Source organism: Anneissia japonica, unplaced genomic scaffold, assembly GCF_011630105.1.
Source record: "Anneissia japonica isolate Jap-2015-1 unplaced genomic scaffold, ASM1163010v1 scaffold287754_len4335492_cov202, whole genome shotgun sequence".
Lineage (NCBI taxonomy): Eukaryota > Metazoa > Echinodermata > Crinoidea > Comatulida > Comatulidae > Anneissia > Anneissia japonica.
The window spans coordinates 2,452,273-2,478,832 of record NW_022705543.1 but is presented as its reverse complement, the minus strand read 5'-3'; the positions used below and the strand labels follow the sequence as shown (position 1 = coordinate 2,478,832).

Sequence of the window (26,560 nt, the reverse complement as noted above, 5' to 3'; positions counted from 1 at the left end):
ACAACAAAATTTTTTTAATTTATTACAAAAGAATACAGGAAAGGTATTATTTACATGTTGTATTAACTGACAGGGGAATTTTTGTTTTCATTTTAAAATTAAAAGTTGATAAAAAAAAAAATTGAATATGGAATTGAATTTTTCAATTGTTTTACCTCATGACAGGCAGTATAACTTTAAACCAGGTGTACGATCAGGACGTAACACTGTGCCTGGGGGTGGTGGTAGGGGGTGCGCAAGAATCACGCACCACTCTCATACTTTTAAAGATGTACTGTCCCTTGCAAAAAACAAAAACAAAAAAAATTATAAAAATCATTTTTGAAATTCACTTGCCCATTTTGAAGTAACATAGAAATTAGTGTATTTAAAAAATGCTTACCCATAAAAACCATCATTTTACAGTGAAAAAATGATAGAATCACTTCCAGTCACTTGAAGTGTTTTATTATCTTTATTATAATTATCCATATTTTTTAAATTTAATAATTTCTATGCTCAAGTTAATAATTTGTATTTTACTGCAAAATGAGCAAGTTAATTTAAAAATAATTTTTTTAGGATTTTGGTCATTTTCAAGGGACAGTACTCTTTAAAATCTAACCGGTACTATAATTTCATTGATAAAAATAATATATCAACAATAAAATACAATTATTTTTCTTAATATAATTTAGGGGGTGCGATTGCACTGAAGCACCCGCGCCTACATCCGCCCCAGTGTGCAGTCAGATTGAGTATTCTAAACACCGTACTCCTGATATTATGTATTATGTATTTGAGCATAAAGCGATGGTGTTAAAGCTGTATTGGATGGGCATTTTGTTTACGTTTTGGATGGTTGTAATGGACTTTTCCGCTAAGCCCCACGCCTTGGATACTGTTGATATTGTTTGTGGGACAACACGTGTATTTGTAAGGCATGCGCATATCCCTGGCCCTGATTGGTCAGTTGATTAAGTGACATTCCAGAAAGGTCAATTATGTTCACAGCTCCCAAATACAATCCACAAAATATTGTTTACTCATTGTTTAATAACTTTCAAACAATTTTTTAAATATCCTGATGGTCCAATTTTTTTTTTTTTACAATGAAAAGATGAGAGACAGCAAAGAATATAAGAACTACAAGAGGTCCGACTCAGGTTTTCATTCAAATGCAATCCTATCTCAAAAAGTACAACGAACTAGAGGGCACACTTCAAAAGAACATAAAATAGTATTGATCGCATGCTGCGTCAATAGATCACATGTTCGAAAGCAATTAGTATTCTAAAATTGCGCCCCTATCTTGTAGTAGTACACTTTGTTTTTCATTCCATTGCGTGCTTGCAAAATCAACGCAGCTGGACCTATTGCATTCTATACAGGCTTATGCTTATGTTACAATTCCCTGTATTTTTAAGTTCAAGGGGGGGGGGGTCATAATGTATAGCATAAAAGTGGTACTCAAGCATTAACTACTCTACACTATGAATCCTGTACCTTGTGTACGAGATCTGGGCACAACACAGTGGAAAGGTATACAAGATGCCTTCATTAGGCTATGGGGCAGGATTTGCCTGTCAGGGAGATAAACTGTCCAACAGGGGGTTGAGTCTGACCTATAAAGTCCTGGTAGGGCTCTCAGGTGGCTAAATTTTGGGCAATTTCAAGCTGCTCGGTGATGTTTTAGCACAGTGTTTTACCACACTATGCCCGAAAGTTTGTTACAAATTTGTTTTTCCCTTTGTTGGTGCGATAAGTCTTAAGAACTCCCTAATACCCATGACACTTCAAGTGCTGCCGCATATCAGAAATAATTGGTTCAACAAAAACAAAATTTCAAATCCATTTTTAATACTGTAAGTAGCATATTAGGACTCAAGTAATAATCTTAGATGGCAAGAGACAGCATTTATGAAGTGCCTTGCTAAAAAACAAAAACAAAGAGGTTCGAAACACATATCTTTTGTTTGGAAACCCAAACCCACATAACTCCTTAGTACATACTATGTAGCAAAAATACAATGTATACTGTACAATGATTGATTGATTGATGGTTGGTTTAAGATATACTACCACTTAAACATTACTTGAAAGGCTATAAATTTGTATATTTTAATTTATTATTAACTTTCACCTATCAAACCAATATTTATCGCAGAGAGTTTAAGAATTTTCATAAACATGAGTGACAGTAGATCTTAATTTGTTCCTAAATCACCTATAATCAACAGTGTTATTCATCCCATTTCATATTTGAAAATAAATATTTAATGATTAAACTGGAATTTCATAAATTTGTAAACAGTTTATAAGTTATTTTTCTATCTGAATATGTAAGTACAGGGTGTATGTGTACACATTTCTATTTTTTCAAATATTTGTAACTGGTAGGAAATTGTGAGCTGTTGCGACAAAATGAATCTTGTACGAAAAATGAGTTACTGATACTGTATATTTAGATACCGGTAGATGACAATCACCTTCACTCAACAGTTTTAAGTCACTACTAAAGACGCACCTTTTTCCATAATCCCTTTTTGGAACCGCACCACAAGTAACGATTGATTGATTCATATTAGCTTTTGTTTGGTCTTTGAATCAGGTTCCTAGGTTGAATACTACTGGAGTAAGATCATTTCCAAATTCAGATATCTGAAAATGCACTTTAGAGAAAATCACATCTAAAGAAACAACTGAAAATTTTCCTATCAATTCTGGAAGAGAGCTTTAAAAAATGTTCCTCATAAAACACCTTTAACTTATGCACCTCAAGTCAGAACATTTGGTATTGTAAAATACTAAATCCCAATTTTTGTCACAATATCACTTCTTGAATATATCAAAATCACCTGGCATACAAGGCTCGTTTTTTCACAACACATCACAATAATTTTTAATATCATTATACAGTACAATCAATCTTTGTCAATTGACATAAACATAATATTGTGTGTATGATTGTTGTTTGACCTTGATACGGGCATATTCAGTTCAAAAAACAAATTGGCTTATTTCTGTGGCTGGATTAATGATATCATTTAGTCATTAATTATTCAAAATGTTTACATTATGAATGGAAATACAGTATTTTCGATAAAGGTGTATAACAGATACTGAATTGCTATTGTGTGACAAATGTGTCAGACTACATTATTATTTATAGTTATTTATATTTTTATGACATATTTTGTATTTTTTTAAGCAATTTCATGTTATCATTCATTTGATTAATAATGTTTATGATTAATTACTGTATGCTTTTTCACTTCGTTATCAAAATATATCTTATTTAGGTTGTTTCTTTAAAAAGGCTAAACTCACAAACGCTTTAAAAAATCCTGCAATTCAATATAAAAATATGGACTGATTCTCCATAAAAAGACTCAAATTTCTTTCTCATCATCAGACTTAATTTCTAGGCATCTTCGTTACTGGTGTTGAATTTTCTGTGAAAGACATAAATCGTTAATAAATTATTTTAAAGATTTTTCTATAATCCCAAAATACTATATAATTTGGTTTCAATTATTCTAAACACCACAATACAAAACTAAATCATGTAAAGATTTAAATACAAAAAAAAAAATGTGGAAAGTATGAACAAAATTGGAAATAATATTGGTTTGTGATTACAGTACCAGCTAATGTGTAGGTCCCAAATTCAAAATCCAGCTAGCTACATTACTTTCATTTTATACTTATTTATACAAAATACAATGGCAACCAGTTATTTATCATTCCAAAAAATATATCTGACTTGGTTTCTTTTTCAGGTAATTCAATGCTACCCACTTGATATGTGAGCTGTCGTGATAAAATGAGGTGCGTTGTACACCACGCCAATTTGTTCCACACTATCAAATTTTCTTTGACAAAAAACTGTGTTATGCCCATATATAGTCATGATGTGCCTATATATGGTCATGATGTGATGTCATAATGAATATTAATAAGCATATCACATGTTTTGGTCAAGCATAATTTTATAGTCAGGACTGGACATTAAAGATAAATATGTACAGTGTCATGTTTTGACCAGAATGGAGTTTTAATACTAATATTGCATAGTAGAAAATTAAAATAGTTTTTGAGGCACATTTTGTGAGGCTGTTTTACTCAACCTTGAAAGTTCGACCAAAATCAATTTACTATGTAATCTATCTGAATCTATTAATAAATCAATTTTTATGTTTGGTGCAGTACCAAAAATTCATTTTATGTCGACACTTCACATATTGTCTAAAATATATTTTTATGTCATTAATACTGAATATTTAAAATTACAAAATGGTGACATAATCTAAAAATACATACAAAAATTCTCAGAACATTATTATTCTTTTTTTCATAATATCATGTAGGTTGTTTCTTTAAAACGCTACAATCACAAACGGTTACAGAAAATTCCTTTAATCCAATATCAAAAAAAGGCTAATGAGACATATTAACCATAAAAGGCATCAAATTTGTTCATGACTAAAGCCAGAAATAATACATTGAATTTAGTTTTGTTAATAATGAAAGCAACGCTGGATAAGCTATCAATCAAGCACTTGTTATCAACAACCAGAACATTCACATGTAAATGACATCTGCTGATGAAATCATTCTGCAGCCGATCATTTGTATGATTTTATATTATTATATATTTGTTAAGATTTATTTTGCAAATGCCATGGGAGAGAAATTTATAATATATTTTCATTTAACGTTCAAAAGTTGAATATTAAATGTAGGTTACTCTTAGTACTGTATAGAAGTGAATAGTTATAAATTGTGTAAATGGGTATAAAGTTAAATTACGACTTGCATTATATTTTATGTGGATGTCTTTGAATAAACAATCTCTTCGCATATGATATTCATAAAAATGTTTTATTCCGTCTGTATTCAGAAGCGTATCTGGGAGTAACAGGGATTGGCTATTAGATGAGGGAGCCAGAAGAAACAATTTTGAACCCAGATCCACACCTAGGTTAAATGAGCTTTCTTAAAGATGTACTATCAGCCAAAAAAACTGGAATATATGTCTAAAATTCAAATCAACATTTGAATAACACATTTGAAATGACCAAATAAATTATTAGCTTCCAGAGAGAAACAGAGAAAAAGAAAAAGTTTTTTCCCCGATTTAGACATTTTACTACAAAAATCCTTACATTGTTTATTGTATCAACCAATTCCAGGATCCATGCAAAAGAATACAAGAAAGGTATCATTTAACTGCCCTAAACCTGACGGGGGATTTTTTTTAAGTTGAAAAAAAATTAAGCAAATTCAAATACGGAATAAAAATTTTCAATTTTTTTCCCCTGTGCAATGCAGCTGATACCCTTTGTCACTGATTTCAGTGAGACAGTTGATAAAGTAGTAAAAACAAAATGGTTAATTTTCCGGGAGATTCATGCATTTTTGCGGGAGTGCGAAAGACTGTCCCAAATTCCGGGAGACGCCCGGATTTGCGGGAGACTTAAGACCCTTGCGCCAGCCCCTGCCGCAGAATTCCCCGGTTTTTTTCTTACCTTTAATTCTTATTTGTTTTTGTACAGGTTCCTCCATTTGTCCTTAATATCTACAGCCGACCGGTGTTCCAAATGGAAATGGTCACGGATTTTTGACCACTCCCCTACTCCAAACCTCCTCACCCCAGAACGGAGTTCCTCTACTTCAGCGTTTGTCCACCGTCTACGTATGCCTTGTTTGACATCCAAACTATATCGGCATTTAGGTGTAGGTAGCACTGGATCTAATGAAGTGAACAGTATTTTGTATTTGTAGAAATAGTTTAGCGCATCGGTTGTTGCTTGGACTCCGCACCGTGAGGTCTGGGGTTGGAAACTCTTGCTGAAAATAAAGGTCGGGTAGGAGTATAACGCATAATTCATAGCATCATTGTGCTTAATTGCGTATGGGCTGTCTCTTATACACATCTAGATGTGTATAAGAGACAGCAGTTGAGGGGTGAAAATTTGCAAAATAAGGTGATTTTAGGTAATTTTTTTTGGGGGGCCCCAAGTAATTTTTTCCGTGCACCTCCTAGATACGCCACTGCGTGTAAATTACTTGTAAGGCACTTTACCTACGTTTGCCTCTACTTAGGAGTATAATTGGTTATCGTTTGGACTCCCAACCTTGAGGTCGGGGGTTAGAAACTCTTGCTGTCAATTGTGTTCTTGGGCAAGGTACTTTGTCTACATGTGTGTCTCTCTACTTGGGAATACAAATAGGTACCTGGTACAATGTTGTGGCACTGATTGTACCTGTTTCGTGCGTTGAGTGCACTTTGTTTGCCTTATGCTATCTAGTGACCTGGGGTCATAACGCTCAACACCCTTGATCATTGTTTTGGAATTGGCGCTATATCAATCTTTGGCATTATAGAAATTTTCCTTTAAATCCAAAGAGAATGGAAAGTAACATAATATCTAGCAGTCAAATAATATTCTTTAAACTTCAATTTGGATTATTTAATGAGGGTGACCCAGAACAGAGTATGCTGAAAATCATGGGGTCTTGAAATCAAATATCAAATGCATTATTTTTCCATAAAATGCAGTAAAAAAAATATGAGACGGTATAAGATAATCACAACAAATAAAACATATAATACTATCAACAGGTCAGAACATCAAATTACAAAATACTAAGATATTTCATTATAAAATTTAGTAAAATAACTTACACGTTATTTCCTCATCATCAGAATCCCATTTAACGATCTCGCCATCATTTTCATCACAGTTGTTGAATTTTCTGCATAAGAAATAAATTGTTAATAAATTATTAAAAATAAATTTTTGTTAAATTATTTTTTAAAGATGTTTTCTTCTGTAATCCCCAAAATACTGTATAATTTGGTTTTATCTCTTTATGTTTTACCTTTTTTATATAATAGTTAAATATTTAACAATAGCAACAACGATTATAAATGTTCTTACAGTGAAATTCTTGTTCGCCGATGATTTGCACGTCTGAAAAACAAAGTGGATTAAATCTTTAAAATTAAAATTTTGTTGCACATTTCATCATGAATGTAATTTTATTATACAAAAAATAGTGCACAAGCAAAAGATAATTCCTAATATCTACAATAGAATGTTATTGTAGTGGAGTTGAATGGCTTGGTGGTTAGGATGCTCGCCTTTCAATTCCAGGGTCCTGGGTTCAATTCCTTTCAACTGGATTGTTTCTCACAACCAAAATTAACTTCTTAAGCATAATAATGATTTTATGTTTCAATTCATAATGAAATATTACTTATTTAATTGCTTTGTGACGTTTTCAGGTAAAATAAAGTAAAACATACTGCTTTGTCGAATAATTTAATAAATGCAATTACCTATTATTTTACATGACATTGATAAACACAGCACTTATAAATCATATTGATTGTGAGCTGTCATTACAAAATGAGTCTTGTGGTACATGTTTGCCTTAGGTAACTCAACCCAGAACTTTACTATGAAATACACATACTAAACTTATCAGAAACATTGAAAACTAATTTCCGTTAAAATATCACTTCAGATATATTTCCTTGAATATATTAAATGGATTCATTTTGTCACGACAGCTTACAATTATTTTTATTTAGAGGTCTCACTAATAATGATATTTATGATAATAATATTTCGATTTGAGTTTTCGTCAGGAAGTAAAATAGGAGTCATGTTTTGCAATAACTGACGTGTTTTTGTACCGAATACACAGCACATATCCAAATACTTGGGAAAAGAAATCTAATCCACGACCTCCAGATAACTAGCCTGGCCTAGTGGTTACAACACCAGGCCTGTTATCTGGAGGTCATGGATTCGATTCCCAAACGAATCACTTGCAAATTTTTCTTGCAAGTATTTGGGAATGTACAAAGTATTCCATATGATAAGACATCAGGTAGGGTAAAAACATCACTCCTATAATAATAATATAAATGAAATAATAATTATTTCTTACAGTGGTCTTTGTTGATCTGTTGACTTTTGTGGACTACTGGATGTGCTGAAAGGCATATAAAAATAATGATAACTATGACCATACAGTCATAATCGTAATGATAATAATTATAATTAATATAATGTTTTCAGTGGACAATTCGTCCTTTGACAATCACCTGATCTGAAAGACAAATGTAGTATCCTTACACTTTTATACTTATATAATACATCACTTTAATTTAAGGGTTAACATATTAACTAAAAAACTAAAATTCTACTTACTGGGTTTCCTTTAAATTTTGTGGACTTTCTGATGGACTGAAAGACAAATAATATTAGTAATAAAATAAGTAACAACAACAACAACAACAACAACAACAACAACAACAATAATGATAATTTCTTTAAATAATATAGTAGTACTGATCAGGCGCTTAACTTCTATGCACTCTCATTTGAAGGATCACGACCCGCAGGGCCCCCTAAGGGTTTCCAGTGGACCACGAAGGCTGAGGCCCAACCCATATTATAGGCCCAACCTGCCGAAATAACATTAACAAACAAATCAAATCAATACTCCCTGTAGCCAAAAATAACTTAAAAGCCTGTTATCAAACTCTTTCTCGGGGACCTCCAGATAACTAGCCTGGCCTAGTGGTTACGACACCAGGCTAGTTATCTGGAGGTCGTGGATTCGATTCCCACACAAATCACTTGCAAATTTTTCTTGCAAGTATTTGAGAATGTACAAGGTATTCCGTATGATAAGACATTCCGTATGATAAGACAGTATGGTAAAAATATCACTCCTATAATAATAATATAAATGAAATAATAATTATTTCTTACAGTGGTCTTTGTTGATCTGTTGACTTTTGTAGACTGTATGTGCTGAAAGGCATAAAAAATAATGGTAACTATGATCATATAGTCATAATCGTAATGATAATAATTATAATTAATATAATGTTTACAGTGGACAATTTGTCCTTTGACAATCACCTGATCTGAAAGATAAGTGTAGTATCCTTACACTTTTGTTTTTTTAAGTTTTAACCTCAGTAAAATTGTAGACCTAAAGATATATGTGTATAGTAATAGGCTCATATATGATTTGGTATATGATAGGAAACTACTGTTATGGTAAATTTATAGTCAAGAAATGATATTTTTGGTGCCAACATTACAAAATATCCATCCGATTCTAATGTTTATGAAATGTTCTACAATTGAGAACTGCTGCCTTTAGTCCTAGACCAACTGGCAAACATCTTTGTTCATAACACATGGAACTGCCATGGTATTTTAAAGGAGATGCAATTGTTTTCAAACTTTATTTCTGCATTTTAAACCTTATATTCTTGACCATTTTATCATTGTCATGGTAACTAGAATGTAGTAATGTAGCATTTACAGACAACCTAAATAAAAGATAGGTAAAGGTAGGAGAATGAAACATAACTTCATTGTGCTGAATTGCGTATGGGCGTGGCCTGCCTTACCGCTCGGCCACATAACATGCCAAAAGCGATATGGTACTTACAAGGTTTCTGTGGAGTCTGAATTAAAACCTGACAAGCTGCAAGACAAATTATGATAATGATGATACGAATAATCAGAATATTGATGAAGATAATATTAATATCGAGCCAGTAAGACACAGGTGCGGCGCCAGGGGACAAGGGGTCCAAGCTCCCCGACAGGGTTGTGGATCCCCTTGTCAAAACTTAAATTTGTCAGGGAATTTTTTTATTTAAAAATAATAAGATTTTGTGTTAATTGTTGGATTCCTTATTTTTTTTAAAACTTGATAGAAAAACCATGCATATTAATAGTCGGGGTACTAACCCCTGGTTGGAGGTACCATCCATCATTTTTTTGGATGTCACTTGCTTTCCTCTTTATTATTCATTACAAAGATAGCAAATGTCCTAGGAAGTTTTTTTTTTTATTGACATAATATAGGTCTATATTTTGTCGTGTTTTGATGGTTTTTAATTGTATTTATCTTTGATGCATTTTGAAATAAAAGTGGTTAAAATAAAAGATGATAATAATGTGATTAATTATATCGATGATGTTAATATGAATAACAATATGTAATTTCTTACAGTGTTATTTCATCTGTGGATGTATGTGGAATCTCTGATGAGCTGCAAGAAAAATAATGATAATGAAACCGAGGCTGAGCCGAGTTGAATGGAACATTCAATCTTTTAACTCATGAAAAATATTATTACCACTGCGTGAATAAAAAAACATTCATTATTTGTTTTATAACACACCTAAAATAGATTCTTGTCATTTGTTATTTTATGAAAAAAAATTCTACATTTTTTCTGAAAGGTGATCATTGTCATTTGATATTTTATAAAAAAAAAATCCACCTTAACAGTCCCAGCATCTTTTTAACCAATCAAAAGTAATGTCATATCCTAGGCGTCATATCCATAGGATTTAACCTTCCGAAAAAGATGATAATAATGTGATTAATTATATCGATGATGTTAATATGAATAACAATATGTAATTTCTTACAGTGTTATTTCATCTGTGGATGTATGTGGAATCTCCGATGAGCTGCAAGAAAAATAATGCTAATGAAACCAAGGCTGAGCCGAGTTGAATGGAACATTCAATCTTTTAACTCATGAAAATATTCTTTCCACTGCGTGAATAAAAAACATTCATTATTTGTTTTATAACACACCTAAAATAGATTCTTGTCATTTGTTATTTTATGAAAAAAAATCCACCTTAACAGTCCCAGCGTCTTTTTAACCAATCAAAATCATGTCATTTCCTAGGCACCGTGCAATGGGCGAAAACTGATGGAAATAAATATGCACGGTGGAATTAAATTTCTATGAGTGACAAAATTGGGGTTAATAACTAATGTCACGTGATACAAAATCCACCAATCAAATGACAAGGATCTATTTAGGTGTATTATTAATTATAATAATTTCTTACAGCTTATAGTTCTGTTTTGATGGTTTTTAATTGTATTTATCTTTGATGCATTTTGAAATAAAAGTGGTTCAAATAAAAGATGATAATAATGTGATTAATTATATCGATGATGTTAATATGAATAACAATAATAATTTCTTACAGTGTTGTTTCATCTGTGGATGTATGTGGAATCTCCGATGAGCTGCAAGAAAAATAATGATAATGAAACCAAGGCTGAGCCGAGTTGAATAGAACATTCAATCTTTTAACTCATGAAAATATTCTTTCCACTGCGTGAATAAAAAATATTCATTATTTGTTTTATAACACACCTAAAATAGATTCTTGTCATTTGTTATTTTATGAAAAAAAAATCCACCTTAACAGTCCCAGCGTCTTTTTAACCAATCAAAATCATGTCATTTCCTAGGCACCGTGCAATGGGCGAAAACTGATGGAAATAAATATGCATGGTGGAATTAAATTTCTATGAGTGACAAAATTGGGGTTAATAACTAATGTCACGTGATACAAAATCCACCAATCAAATGACAAGGATCTATTTAGGTGTATTATTTACTATAATAATTTCTTACAGCGGACACCATGTTTCATCTGTAGATGTATGTGGAATCTCTGACGAACTGCAAGACAAATAATGATAATACTAAGTTAATACAAGATACTAAATACAAGATAATTTCATTGTCTGAAAAATCAGAAATTAGTTTCCACTGGCAATTTTACAAAGTATAAAATAAAAAACATAAATAGTACAGTAATAAATAAGATTATATACAAAATTAGTAAGTAAAAATATAAACACAATACAATATCCATACATGATTGATATACCTGTATACAGATCATACCAATGACAATATTTACATAGGACTAAGTTGCACTTATAATAATACTAATAGAATTACCATCATCATCACCAACACCATCACTCTACCATTACCAACACCAACACCACCTTTACAAATATGTTCAAAATAGAATCATCGTATTATAATCATCAGCGCACCAATACAACCATATATTTTGTATTGTATCTTTTGCCTGAATAAATAATAACTTTACAAATAGAATCACCATATTATTATCATCAGCACACCAATACCACTATCACAACTGCTATCATCACCTTCACAAACACCATCAATGTATTATAATCATTATCACCTTCAGAAACACCACCACAATATCATCATCACACCATCACCATACCACTACTACCGCCATCATCACCTTCACAAACAACATCAATATTATCATCATTACTATACTAACACCATCACCTTATTATCATTATCACCATCATCACCTTCACAAACACCATCAACATCATTACTATACCAACACCATCACCTTATCATTTTCACCATCATCACCTTCACAAACACCATCAACATCATTACAATACCAACACCATCACCTTATCATTATCACTATCATCAACTACAGGAAACACCATCAACATCATTACTCTACCAACATCATTACCTTATTATCACCATCATCACCTTCACAAATACCATCAACATCATTACTATACCAACACCATCAACTTATTATCATTATCACCATCATCACCTTCAGGAAACACCATCACCGTGTCATCATCAGAACCACCAATACCATCTTCATTACCACCACCACCGACATCATTATCTTTCTACTGTGTATGAGCCTATGACTGTGCAGCAGTAATCTGATATACAATGCATTTAAAAATGCTATACTAACCTTGATCCAGTTGGACTTGCATTCTGTCCCTGTAGATGGGCAAATACCTCACTGTCTATGTAAGAAAAAAAAAAAAAAAACAGCAGAAATTTAAAAAAAAAAACAAAACAGGAGGAATTAAAAAAAAAAAAAAATTTTTTTTTTTTTGCACATCACAATTTTTTTGCACATCACAATTGCTCCAAACCACTAAATGTACTACTGATTCGCTATATTACTGTAAAGATAACATTTGTTCCTGGAGGCATTTGATCAAGATAATCTTTATGGTCAGAAGCAAAACATTTTTTCCAGGCCTGCTCAAGAGCATAAAAATGAATATCAGTTCATCAATATTCGTCATTAATAAATGCATGACATTTTAAAATAAAATTATAATCAACCCTATAAACTTCAATGATTTCTTCAAAAAAAATTAATCTTAACAAGGAAAAGGGAAAATACTTAATTAAGTTAAATGGTACAAACCAGATGAACAACAGCTGTTTCCTTGCTCCTTGGGGCCAGACTGCACTTTTACATACTGCTTCTGCAATTTAAATAAAATAAATGGTATCATTATAAACAGGAACTTCCCAAACAATGGGTCACAACCCAATTTTGTGCTGTCAATATTTTCCTGAGGGTCATAAAAAACAAGAAAAAAAAACCCCCATTAATATTCAACTTCGAGACCATAGTAGGGCTAATAGTAGGGCTGAGGTAGATAGATTGTCTGTATCCCTCTATGGGCTACCCTTAATTTTCCTGAATCCACCCCAAATAATTACCAAAAAATGCAATGACTTGGATAAGTTTTCTTTTTCATATTCTTTGAGACAATTTCTAATTGTGTAAGGCGCTATATGAGTTGATTTCCATTTCCATATTAGTAACATATTTTAGAAGAAGCAAATCTTTCTATACCTTGCCAATATTTTACAAGCTGAGTCAAGAAGCCTTATGAGTAAAAACTTCTAGTGGGCTCTGGTCAAAGCTTATTGGAATGGTGGGTCCCCGACAAAAAAAAGTATTAGAAAGCAGTGATCAACACCACTAAAAACTTCAACATTACAGTACTAAATTACAGGTCTCCTTCTAAGTAAAGACCATGTCTAATTACAGACCACTTTTCTGTGGGCATTAATAAATGTCTTTTATCTTCAATATTCTAACTAAAGCTGCTAAAGACCATGGGAACACTAGTCCCAAAAGAAATCTTTTATTCTGTATTACTACACAATTCATTTCCCACATCTGACAAAATCCCAAAAGTTATCAGTTTTTCTAGGGGCCAGGGCTTTTCCCCTAGACCCTGGTGGTTTCTGTCAAAAATTGTGATATCCCACCCCCTAACAAGTATGCTATTTTGATGACATTATCAGAGAACAAGTGTAATAAAAGTTTAATCTTTTTTAGTGATTATGCTTACAGGTTTCTTATTAACAGTTTCAGTTTTATGTTTTTCTAAATCATGTGCATAAACTGAAACTAAAACTACTAGCTATGTATTTAGTGCTAAAAATGCAAGAGCATTATTAGTATAAACTAGAAATTGCAAGTGAAGTGCTGCAACTGCATATAAATGTTCTTCGAACAAAATTATTTATGCGAGTCAAGTGAAAATAATGAATAATAAAAATATAACAAATAATATGAGACACGACCCATTGTCTATATTAGAACACTTCAATTTGGGTAACAAAGTCGAAATTTTTCATTTTTGTCAAAAAGTGTTTATAGTGATGAATTATGGTTTAGGTTTTTTTTTAATAAAGTTTCAAAAATTTCTATGTATGTTGAAAATGTAGTTGATTACCAAAGGTTACAATTTTTAATTTGAAGACTGCATGGTCTAGGAAGTGTACATTTTTTTATGGGGCAAGTTTCCAAGGGCGGGTTTTCTAGGGGCGAGTTGACTGCCAAAGAGTGTTGCCAAAGTGCGAGCCAGCGTATTATTTGATCACAAATGTGAGACATCGCAAGTGTGTGAGCCAGCGAGCCATGACGTCATGACAATAGATACGAGACGTTACTCGAGTTGTGCGAGGTATCGGCTGAGATTTGTGGAGTACAATTCAAAAAACAACTATAGGTCTAATAATGAATTATTGTGATGTTAAATAGACAATGTTAGCTATCAAGGAGCAACATTGTTTTTCATTGGGACCTTCGTCCCTTCAAGGCTAGGCATATATCATCCAAGCTAGTCTAGGCCAAGAGTAGGATAAGGCTAGCGCGACATGCGGACGTTGGTAAGTGTTGGTTAGTCTACAAACGTCACCTAAAGTAATTTATTTTACCCGGCAGAACGAAAGAAGGAAACTCCGCTTTTCAGTCGTCTTAGGCCCTTGTTTTTTGACAAACAATGACCTTTCAGAGGTCAAATTGCTGTCAAGAATATGAATTGGCTGCTTCGCAGCAATAATTTTTTCCCATTACTGCTGTATACTAATAAGCCATTAGTAGAGCTCCGCATAGTCCACTATAGGAAAATTATTATACGAAGGTTAGATTTAATGCTTGAGAAAATTTTCTGAGGGCCTGCAAGGCCTGAAGGAAATTTTTGAATGCATTAAATCTAACCTAAGTTTTTAGCTAGCAGATGCAGTATTAAGACCATAAAGAGAGGCCAAATAGTATGAATTCCAACAGCGAAATGGGAGGGGGGAGGGGTGGTCGTCTTATAACTCAACATACAAAAATCATCCAAAACTGTTCTCAAACTCGGGGGTTGCCTTATACATGAGAATATACAGTAGTTTAATTTGACCCTCAAACCCAATTAATACAGTAGGTATACCTGGGATCAATGAGTAATTACCAAGCAAGAAAACAGAATTCCCAGCATGTCTAAGTATTAATGGTTTATATATGCATACACTATAGATAGGTGGTTACAATATCCTCACAGTGGTGGCAGCCGTAGCCATAAATATAGGAAAACAAAACAAATGACATACCACCTTAGCAGCAACAACAGCCTCAATACTTTCTCGAGAGATATCCATCATGAATTTCTCTGGATCCTTTCCTTCATGCTGTAGAAACTTTTTAAATCGATCACCAGATCTATTCAAAATGATTAAATATTATTACTAATCATGATTGGGTAGAGAAATTTCAATTTTGAGCTAAAGAACTTAGAAGTAAGACGTAGAACATAATGGTGCCCCTAAAAGTCATTTGTGCATGCGAGAATGTTAAGATCACCTCGTCGAGTAGATAGGGAACGCCATTTGGCCAACGCCATTTGGCCAAATCTACGTATGCAGAGAACGTAGGATGCCAGGTAGGACGGTCACACATGAATGATTCCGTTCTAGTGTTGTGTCGTTGCACAAATCGAAAGCTCACTATTATGTGAACTGCTTGCAAGCATTGTATTTAATGCTGGGCACTCACTGCCTCGTACGACAAATCCAACTGCGCTCCCGTGAGCGCTAGACGACGCGACACGTCTGCTGATTGACGGTTGCAGTCTGAGCATATCGTATATTAAAAATAATCCGTTGCACATGCGTTGTGGCGCTACTTTCTCTGTAGAATCGCGTCGGCTGATAACCGTCGGACGCAGTGTCATTACAACACCTTTCATTTTTAAAATTTAATTGAAAAAGAAAATGTTTCTCAATCTTGAATAAGAAATGGACTCCCCAAAATCATAAAATAAATAATAACAATTATTATTTGTGTATCATTGTTAATTATAAATTATCATGGGGAAATGGGAGTGTGGCATTAGCAATTGAACCATCTTACCCAGTGGTTATAAAGAAAAGAAGTTGCTATTTGTGAATGGCGGTGAAATGTGTTGGCATTTCCGTTTTATATACCTTATTGCATATGTACCATACGGTATATATTGTATTCAAATTAACAGACATAAATTATACTAACATATTCTAGCTTAAAATATATTGTTAAATGTAAATGAGCAATTTATTGATTTAACTTAGAGTGTTTTAGGATTTTTACTTACCAGTTATACAAACAATAAATTATGAAATACTGTGAAATATCAACACAAACCAAGACCATAAATATGACTCACTTTTGATTGCATTTTTCATTTTCTTTGGGCTGTTCATTTCTTGGACTTCTCAAATTCTTTCTGGGTCTCCCTTTGGGCCTCCCACTGGGCGTCTTTCTGGGTGTGTTTTGGGCACTTTTGTTTGGTGATGGGGGTACATCTTCCGCAGAATCCACTGTCAAATCCCCTTCATTTTCATCCATTCTCCTTTTATTAAACATTTCAAATATAAATGAGCAACCTATTGATTTAACTTATAGTGTTTTAGGATTTTTACTTACCAGTTATACGAATAATAAATTATGAAATGTGAAATATTCTACAAAACAAAGACCATCAATATGACTCACTTTTGATTGCATTTTTCATTCTCTTTGGGGTGTTCATTTCTTGGGCTACTTCTCAATTTCTTTCTGGGACTCCCACCGGGCATCTTTTGGGCACTTTTGTTTGGTGTTGGGGGTACATCTTCTGCAGATTCCACTGTCAAATCCCCTTCATTTTCATCCATTCTCCTTTTATTAAACATTTCAAATATAAATGAGCCACTTATTGATTTAACTTATAGTGTTTTAGGATTTTTACTTACCAGTTATACGAATAATAAATTATGAAATAATGTGAAATATTCTACAAAACAAAGACCATCAATATGACTCACTTTTGATTGCAATTTTCATTCTCATTGGACTGTTCATTTCTTGGACTACTTCTCAATTTCCTTCTGGGCCTCCCTCTGGGCCTCCCACCGGGCATCTTTTGGGCACTTTTGTTTGGTGTTGGGGGTACATCTTCCGCAGATTCCACTGTCAAATCCCCTTCATTTTCATCCATTCTACTTTTATTAAACATTTCAAATATAAATGAGCAACTTATTGATTTAACTTATAGTGTTTTAGGATTTTTACTTACCAGTTATACGAATAATAAATTATGAAATAATGTGAAATATTCTACAAAACAAAGACCATAAATATAACTCACTTTTGATTGCAATTTTCATTCTCTTTGGGCTGTTCATTTCTTGGGCTACTTCTCAATTCCTTTCTGGGCCTCCCACTGGGCATCTTTTGGGCACTTCTGTTTGGTGTTGGGGGTACATCTTCCACAGATTCCATTGTCAAATCCGCTTCAGTCTCATCCCTTCTCCTTTTATTAAAGATTCCTTTAAATTTCCTATCAGCCTACAAAAAAACAATGAAATTCAACTGATCAAACTAGAATTATTCTATTTACACTTCACTGTAAAAGCATAGGCTCTCCAGTGTAATTTATCTCAGGTTTGTATAACAGTCAGAATATATAATAAAGTCAGGGGTGGAACCATACTTGGGAGTTAAACAGCCTGACAGTGTATATAAATTCCAATGAAGGTCAACAGGGTCAGGGAGAAAAGCCTTGGTATACGGTAAGTCAGGACGAAATAACCCTGGCAATAAATTCAATATATTTGCAATCTTTCCCCCTACAAACTCGTCCCTTTACAAATCCTCCCTTCCCAAACTCACCCCTGACTATACAGTCTCCACCTGAAAACTTGCTCCTTATCAAACACGCCCCCAAACAAACTCACCCACTAACAAACTCACCCACTAACAAACTCACCCACTTACGAACTTTCCCCCTAACAAATGACTTTCTTGTTCTGCATCATTATCAATACTTCCACATGGCACTGACTTGGGGGTGGGGGGAGAGTTTGTTAGTGGGGGGGAGGTGTTTTGGGGTACATTTGCATAGTCAGGGGGAGAGTTTATAGAGTGAATGTTTGTAAGGTGTGAGTTTGCTAGGGGGAAAGTTGACTGGTTCCCGCTTCAATGTTGTGCTAAAATTAGCTTCAGACATAACCTAACCACAACATTCACAGGCTCTTAACAGAGTCAGTTTTGTTTTGGATTGTGTGCTGCCATTCTTGACAAGAGGTAACCAAGCTAATAGTAGAGTGGTATGCGTATTTATACTAATGTGGCACTTACAGCGACCAGGAACGGCTCTGAAAATATGGAGTAGATAGCTTGAAGGTAGTGATGGGTCTTGGCTATAAAATCTGCATAGGAACTCTTTCTAATCTCAACATGTTTACACCTCTTTGAATCCACAATTTCCAATAGTTTATCCTTGGTCATCTACATTTTGAAAAATATATATAATAAATCTTGAGTTATATCAACATTACAAGCACCAATCAAAATTAAGTAATGTTAAGGGAAAATCATTAATTTTTACACAATAAAGAAAAAAATAAAGGAGGAAATAAAAAAGGGATAAAAGAAAAAATGCATTAGGGGTTATAAAACAAAAACTAGAAACTCACTCTATCAAATAATAATTAGCACAATAAAGGAGAAAATCAAAAATAAGAATAAAATAAAGCAGGAAATAAAGAGAATAAGGAGGAGATAAAGGGAGGGATAAAAAAAATAATGCATTAGGGGACAAAAGGAGAAAGAAAAGAAGTGATAGTGATGATAAAAGGCGAATAAAGAAAATGATAAGGCTATAAAAGATATTAAAAACTCACTTTATCAATTTCTGTTTCAATGGAATCTTCTGGCCATTGACGTTCTAAAACTTGCTTGCCTTTTTCAAAATTATTAGCACGACAACAAACAAAAACAGCCTGAGAAAACAAAGCAGTTAAAGCTCTCTCAACACTATCAACTTATGACAATATCTATTTTTGGTTCTGATGAAGAACTCTAGAAACACTTGACTGATTGATTAATAGACCTTTTTAGCTCTACTGCCTCTATTAAACTGCCCTCATGAGGCTGATGGATTAATAGATCTTTTTTAGATCTACTGCCTCTATTAAACTGCCCTCACAAGGCTGATTGATTAATAGATCTTTTTTAGCTCTACTGCCTCTATTAAACTGCCCTCATAAGGCTGATAGATTAATAGATCTGTTTTAGATCTACTGCCTCTATTATACTGCCCTTATGAGGCTGATTGATTAATAGACATTTTTAGCTCTACTGCCTCTATTATACTGCCTCATGAGGCTGATTGATTAAAAGATCTTTTTTAGCTCTACTGCCTCTATTATACTGCCCTCATGAGGAGCTATATAAACACTTTGCTGATTAATAGTGCTACTACCTCTACAGTTCCCCCTCCAATTAGAGACCACCTTTGGGGCCTGAAAATTTGGGGTGGTCTCGGGGTTGGTCTCCAATTAGAGGGCTAGCTTTGTGTTAAAAGGTTGAAGATTGTTATTTGGGTTTTTGGAAAAGTGGTCTCGAATTAAAGGGGTTTCGGGATTACAGGGGTCTCGAATTGGAGGGTGCACTGTATTATACTGCCCTCATCAGAGCTTTCGAGATTATGAGAACTTGTTTTACATGGATGACATCATGCCAATATATGGGTAACTTATTATAAGACAGTTGTTATCCAAGATAACTAAAGCCCTGTACAGACTCTATCAAATTTTACAGTAACAGAAACATGTAACATGTCTAAATATGGTCATGATGACATCACATCATGACACATCATGACTATATATGGGCATACAACATAAAATATATTTTTTCTCACTATACCTCGGTGCGCAACAGCTCCTTGAACTCATTTATGTCATTCTTTGGAATGTGACTGTTTTTATCATAAAATTCTATTTTATCAAGTATCTGAATAGCATCTTCCAATGGCGTAATCGGACTGTTTTCACCTCCTTGATCACTGCATTGTTCAGATGTGTACTCCAATGAAATTGAAGGACCATCCACCAACCGAACCAATAGGTGTAAGTACTGGACCATACACATCTTTATGGATGGCAATGGTATCTTAGGAGCTAAACGCTGGATAAAACCTTCAATGAAATAAGATTGATTAACAAATTTTTTAATGTATACAAATGGTTGGAGGGCATTTTTGCTGTAGGGCTAGGACTGGCCTAGGCCTAATATAGGCCTTGGCTAGCTAGTAGTAGGCCCTAGCCCTAGACAGGCCCTTGGTAGCTGGCCTTACTTGTTTACTTGTTTCCCAAGAGTCTTCTGTAATCTGATCCTCCTGGGTATATGATGTTTATAGGCTAGGTAATAGGTACGTGACAAAAACTTTCAAATGCAAGGAATTCCTTCTCAGCCAGAAAGGGCATTAATGTAGCATTATATTGATACCAAGATCATTGTCCTCATTCAAATATTAATAAAGTTACCGAATTTAAGAAATGATTAATTATGCCTAATTTTGGTCCTTCAAAACCAATGTAAACAATAGAAAAGTATGTGACCTTTTCTTGAAAAATGATCAAAAACTGCTTTATCTTCTTTGCTTTTAGACATTATAAATAAAATATTTATAAAGAATTTGAAAGTATGCAACAAGGACAAAAAAAGAATTGTGAAACTCATTAAAATTCAATCAGTTATTAATTAAATAATAATTTAAATAATTAATGTGACTAATTGCTGCATGTGATTGCAGCAAGATTAGACATGTATTGACGTCAGTCTACACCACACAAACAGTTAGATTTGGGGAATTTCCATTCACAAACAAATGTTTATTTTCGGTCAAAAACAACGTTTCGATGTTCAAAACAACTAAATATCACACCCGGTTGTGGATGAATAAAACTAACACAATAAACTGGTTTCAGAACAAAATAAACTTCTATGGGCCAGTTTATGCCGCTTTTCCTAAAAATACAGTATAAAATATACCGTATAAAATAAGGTATCTGAAATTTAGCGTCTCGTTTCTGCTAAAAGTACTTCTTGGGTGGTCTTGTTTAAAAAGTCCTCTTTTACCAAAAATGCTTTTTGTGAGATGGAAGTTTGGATTGACCTGTGTAGTGAGTTTTTTTTCATAGAGCTATATATTCTTATTATATCTCTATGGTTTTATTTCTGCTCGCGATAAACATGGTTTCTCTTAAAGAACATTGTATTGTACTTTTAGTTTCATCTATTTTATCTATAATTAAAAGTTGCAACGAAGGAAGTTTTACACCACAATTTCTGCTACAGCCTAGAAATTATTGGTGTTATTTAGTATTGGCTAATATTGTTAGTATTTTCAGTCCACATTTCGCATTATTTTTCGCTTTTCCACGACAAAAAAATCAAAACAACCCGCATTATGCTCTGGCTCTTGACCTCATGTCAGGGGTCGGCACAAAATACGGTATTTTTATTGGCAGCAGAAATGGGGTTTAAAAAATACGGTATCTTTTGCAAAATACCGGAATAATTCCACAAAAATAGTGGGGGAAAATACGGTATAAAAATACGGTATATTTTTATGAGTCCCGTTTCTGTTGCAAAAAAAAATCCATATTTTAAAAATACCGTATAGGCCTATATATATATATGTATATATGGTACTTTTTTGGCAGCATAAACAGGCCCTATGAAATAATTGCATGTTTTTTACAACCAAAACCTTGGGAAATAAATTCACTCACTTCACGAAGTCGGAAAAATTGGTTTGATGACAAGGTTAAAGAGGAAAATGTAAACTAAGCCTACGTCATCAGTATTTTCGGGTCAAGGGAAAAAATAAATACGACCTTTGGTTTGCTGCCAAAACAATAGAGGGCTGTACAGACAGTCGAGTTGCTGCAGAAAATGATAGTGGTGATGGTATCACGCTCTAAACGGCTGATAGTCACGTACCTAGTAGGTAGGCCTAGGCCCCTTGAAAAAAAACTGAATGTTTAGAATTTAACATCTCATATAGGCCTAGGGGCCTTGATAGAGTCCAAATTGATATAGTATAATATAGGCCTACTAGGCCTATATAGCTAGGAGCATATCCATGTGAGGGCGCTTGTCAGCCCTCTTTAGCTAGGATTACTACCAGCTAGTGCTAGGGCCTAGGCCTCCTCTACTAGGCTAAGCAGCTAGGCCTAGTCTAGACCTTTGCCTAGCTATGCCTCTTCTTATTATAGACAAGTAAGTAGCCTAGCCTAGGCTTATAACATAGGCTATAAATAAGGACTTCACCTTTCAAATAGTCTCTATCAGATGTGCTGTCCACTGTGCTCGATTCCAAGAATTCATTGTGAAGTTCATAGCACATAAATTCGAGCAGCCATGTGTAAATATTTGTTGTCCTATCATAACCACTTTCCGAGGACGAAGAAGACATTTTCAAAAACTTTCGCGCTTGCCCTCTTTCTTTTGACTTGACATTTGAAAATCATGAATATGTATTAAATTCGTCACGCTAGACCGACCATACTTTTTAGTCATCTGTTTGGCGACTCGACGGCGACACAGTGCTGCTGAGTGCGAAGGAGATGGAACTCTTTCTAACTCTTTTGGGATTTTATTTGTCACCATTACTTCTTATATTAGGTTTAATTATTATCCCAGCATGTTTTGGAGTCTCTATTGGCCTAAGGAAAATTTACAAGACGTTTCTCCTACAGCTATTTGAGGTATTGAAAGTACAGTAAAGCGAAGCCTGGCTAGGCCTAGGCTACCTAGATAGAAAGAAAGAATACCGAAAGAAAGGCCGCTTGGTCGTGGTTTATCCAGTCTCGCGAACAACTACAAACGGCCTGGCGGCCTACGATATAGGCTTTGTCTAAGGCTAGGCCTAACCTGCTAATATATATTTATATGCTTGGGCCTACTTTTACTACAATAAAATACTCTGCATAGGTCTAAAGAATAAGTACTAAGGCCTAGGGGGGGGGGGGGGGGGGGGGGGGGGGGGGGTTGCTAGGCCTCTAGTTTGGCGCTATGCACCTTGGCACCTAACTTTTAAACTTAATTTTTTTACCTCAGTGTTCTTCTCACAGTCACGACATATAATTATAAAACATTTTTACATGATTCAACCACCCACAAAGTACTTTTTCAACAAATAAGTACAGTACAGGACAGCAAACCTGTGCTTGCTGGCACGACGAGAGCTGCAGCCATTTGCAATCAGTAGGAAATTGCCAGAATGACCGAGTTTACAGTGCAAAGTTTTATGTAATTTAATCATTTATGAAAACTTAATTATTTGCGTTTGTATGTCATTTTAGTTATGCGTTATATTATATGGTGGTGTTGTTTGATTATGATGTAGGGCACACCACATGAAATTCACATGTTATGTACAGTAATTACTTTAAAATTAGTAAATGATCCAAATGTATACACAGACCAAGGAGGTATAAAATACCTCCTTGCACAGACATACAAATAGGGCCTGGCCAGTGGCGGTGCCAGTGGGGGGCAGGGGGGCTTCGGTTTGGTCAAGCCCCCCCCCCCATCTGCCAAAGCTCATCGGGCTTGCAGTCGGATCAAAAGAAAACCAATGATAGGCCTAGTTTTCCCATCCCAGCCATTTCCAGCCATCTAGAAGTCCCAATTTTTTTTTAAATCTTGTTTTGGGAAGAGGGGACATCCCCTCCCATACCCACCCCCGGCTCGGCCTTCAGCCCTCAGATAACGCAGCGCACTATAGTTACACCCATAAATACTTAGCCACTACCCCCCCCCCCCAATAAGTTATTTCCTAGAGCCGCCACTGGGCCTGGCCCCTAGGCCTAGACTTATTTAACGGTATAATCCAGCAGAACAACTACCAATGCTAAAAAGTGATTCAATGAACCTCGATTATGACAAGAAAGTTAAACAAAAAGATGGTACTTCATGAAGCCTTATTTTGTCGGATGTTTCACTGGAAAATTACGATTCAAATTTTAATTGTTTCAAAATATAAGAATTGACTCGAACATTCTGGCAATTTTCTACCTGATTGCAAAACAGTACAGCTCCTCGTGCTAGCAAGCGTGGAAACGCCGTATTAACCTGTATTTGTACAGGGTTTTTTTTCTTGGAAAAAGTACATTGTGATCGGTGGATGCATGTAAAAATGTTTATAATTATATGTTGCAACTGTGAGAAGAACACTGAGGTAAAAAAATTAGGAATTAAAAGTTAGGTGCGAAAATGCATTAGCGCCGATAGTTTAAGAGGGCTAGCCTAGCCATGGCTAAGCTAGGCCCTAGCCTACCTAGGCCTAATCCAAAAGTTTAAATGTTCTGAAAATTCAAAAAGAGTGAGTGCAGATCACCAAGATCAAGAAGCTCAAACTAAAGAAGTATGATAATGAAATCACATTTATTATTTTATTATTATTTTAAATAGGCTAGGCCTGGGCCATGATTAATAATAATATGTCTCTGCTCAGTCTCAGAGCATCCAGGAGGGTGGTTTCATTTCTGAATTCCACTGTCAATTTCAAATACAGGTAATGTATTAATTAAATATCACAGCTGACTGGTAATAATATTTCTTAATTTCATCTTATTCTTGTAGTTTGGACGTCAGCGAATAGCTTTAGAAGATAAAAAAAGGAATCATGATGGTCAGGATGAAGAACAGGAAGGACAACTACAGCCCTTGCATTCTTATACATTAAGTATGCAAAATATTTTTTCATATAATATCATAATTTAATTACAGGTCTCCCTCCAGCAGCTTTGGTCTCTAATTAGGATAATAAAGACACTTGTTAATATGGGACCACAGAAAAGTGGTGTTTAATTAGAGGGATGTTTTTAATTTGAAAGCAGACGTACAGTATATCTTCATAAATTTAAAATGCCTTTCATTATTGTAATTTAGATTTGTACATTTTTAACGCAAATATTGGGGGGTTTTTTTTGTGTTTTTTTTTCCCTTCACTTTTGTATTGATGAAATGAAACAGGAACAAGAAACTTGGTAACTGTGATGATGTTGAAATATTCATACCAACTGCAGTCAAAGGATCAGATATTATAATACCCAATTCACCAACAATTGACTGTTGGTCAATACAGATCCTAAAGACTTACCGCTTCATAAGTCACTTCTGTTATAATAATTTTACATCATCATCTCTTTCAGGCCATTTTCTGCATTAGGTGCTTTATAAATGTATTACCATATCATTGGGCATTCCACAGTATTTTTTGTCACGGACATTACAAATTTGAAAATATAAAGAGCTATATTTTATAGATTACACAATGAAAACAAGTCAAATTTTGGTTTTTATACTCCCATTCACTCTCAACTGTAGGAATATAACACAAAATTAAAAAAAAAAATTACGGTGTGTATGTCAGAATGCAAAATGTACGTGTCACGGACATTACAGGATTGCGACATAACTTTTGATGGTATATAGGAAAATTAAAATTCCTGTTCTGTTTTTGCATATATCAGAATTTCCTTCCTAAATCAAATAAACAGATAGTTGTTCTAACTTTATCAGGAGTGAAAAATAGAAAATGTAAAATATTTTCATTATATAATATGGATTATGTAGTGTCACGGACATTACATCTGTAAATGTCACGGACTTACAAATTAGTCCCATGTAAACAAAATCTCAAAAAGTCTACCAAAACAACAAAATTAACACTCTATAAACTTTCAAACAAACTTTTATTACCAAAATACATCAAATTACATACAAGAAAGCCAGAACTTATTGAAAATTTTGTGGAATATTTTAAAACACTGCTTTTTATGTAAAAAAGTTTTTATTTTCGGCTATTTAAAATATCAAGTGAATTTCTCTAAAAATTATATGGTATTGTATTTGTAGTCCTTTTATAAATATGAGATGCAAAATGATTTATATCAGATGTATAAAACAGTAATATTTAGTACCTACATGGTTTAAAAACAGGTTGGCGATAATCATTTAACTATTAAACTTAACTTTAAAAACAGGTTGGCGTTAATCGACTATTAAACCTAACTACAGCTGTACTTGTCAAGTCTCTTGGTTACTCTTACATTATAACTGAATCAGTTATGTAAACTAATTAAAACATTAAGAAATTTGAATTTCAGCTTCAAACACGTATCGTCCCCTTGCATCTACGAGTGGCATGGGAGTTTTCTCACGGACATTATCCTTCGCTATCCATGATTGAATTGAAATGTAATTAATCAGCTATACAC

The 26,560-nt window shown here is 34.0% G+C and overlaps 2 protein-coding genes across 2 annotated transcripts in view; one reads left to right on the top strand and one right to left on the bottom strand.

Annotated features, from left to right (window-relative positions):
* Positions 1–1,728: 1,728 nt before the first annotated feature.
* On the bottom strand, positions 1,729–22,796 carry LOC117105725 (telomeric repeat-binding factor 2-like). Its single transcript, XM_033246975.1, has 23 exons — positions 22,605–22,796; positions 20,193–20,464; positions 19,166–19,264; positions 18,621–18,770; positions 17,629–17,828; positions 17,306–17,479; positions 16,995–17,159; positions 16,666–16,851; positions 15,575–15,683; positions 13,101–13,161; positions 12,633–12,687; positions 11,477–11,524; positions 11,041–11,082; positions 10,464–10,505; positions 10,037–10,078; positions 9,469–9,504; positions 8,775–8,816; positions 8,208–8,243; positions 7,945–7,989; positions 6,927–6,959; positions 6,671–6,741; positions 5,511–5,734; positions 1,729–3,434 (listed from the first exon to the last, which is right to left on the bottom strand). Exons 1-22 carry the CDS (start codon positions 22,747–22,749, stop codon positions 5,520–5,522), a joined length of 2,268 nt encoding a protein of 755 aa, XP_033102866.1. The 5' UTR covers positions 22,750–22,796; the 3' UTR covers positions 1,729–3,434; positions 5,511–5,519.
* A 42-nt stretch (positions 22,797–22,838) lies between these two features.
* The window catches only part of LOC117105726 (glycerol-3-phosphate acyltransferase 4-like), an 18,027-nt gene continuing 14,305 nt past the window's right edge, over positions 22,839–26,560 (top strand). The window contains exons 1-2 of the mRNA XM_033246976.1: positions 22,839–23,041; positions 24,921–25,023. Coding sequence (XP_033102867.1) covers positions 22,901–23,041; positions 24,921–25,023 — 244 coding nt within the window. The 5' untranslated portion in view covers positions 22,839–22,900. The remainder of the gene's footprint in view (positions 23,042–24,920; positions 25,024–26,560) is intronic.

What these genes read in the sequence shown, in the direction of transcription:
- LOC117105725 (XM_033246975.1), bottom strand. Translation starts at nt 22,749, where the DNA reads ATGTCTTCTTCGTCCTCGGAAAGTGGTTATGATAGGACAACAAATATT. An exon ending in AATGAAAATTGCAATCAAAA is followed by an intron (nt 17,160 to 17,305) that starts GTGAGTCATATT and finishes GTTTAATAAAAG; the next exon opens with GAGAATGGATGAAAATGAAG. An exon ending in AATGAAAAATGCAATCAAAA is followed by an intron (nt 16,852 to 16,994) that starts GTGAGTCATATT and finishes GTTTAATAAAAG; the next exon opens with GAGAATGGATGAAAATGAAG.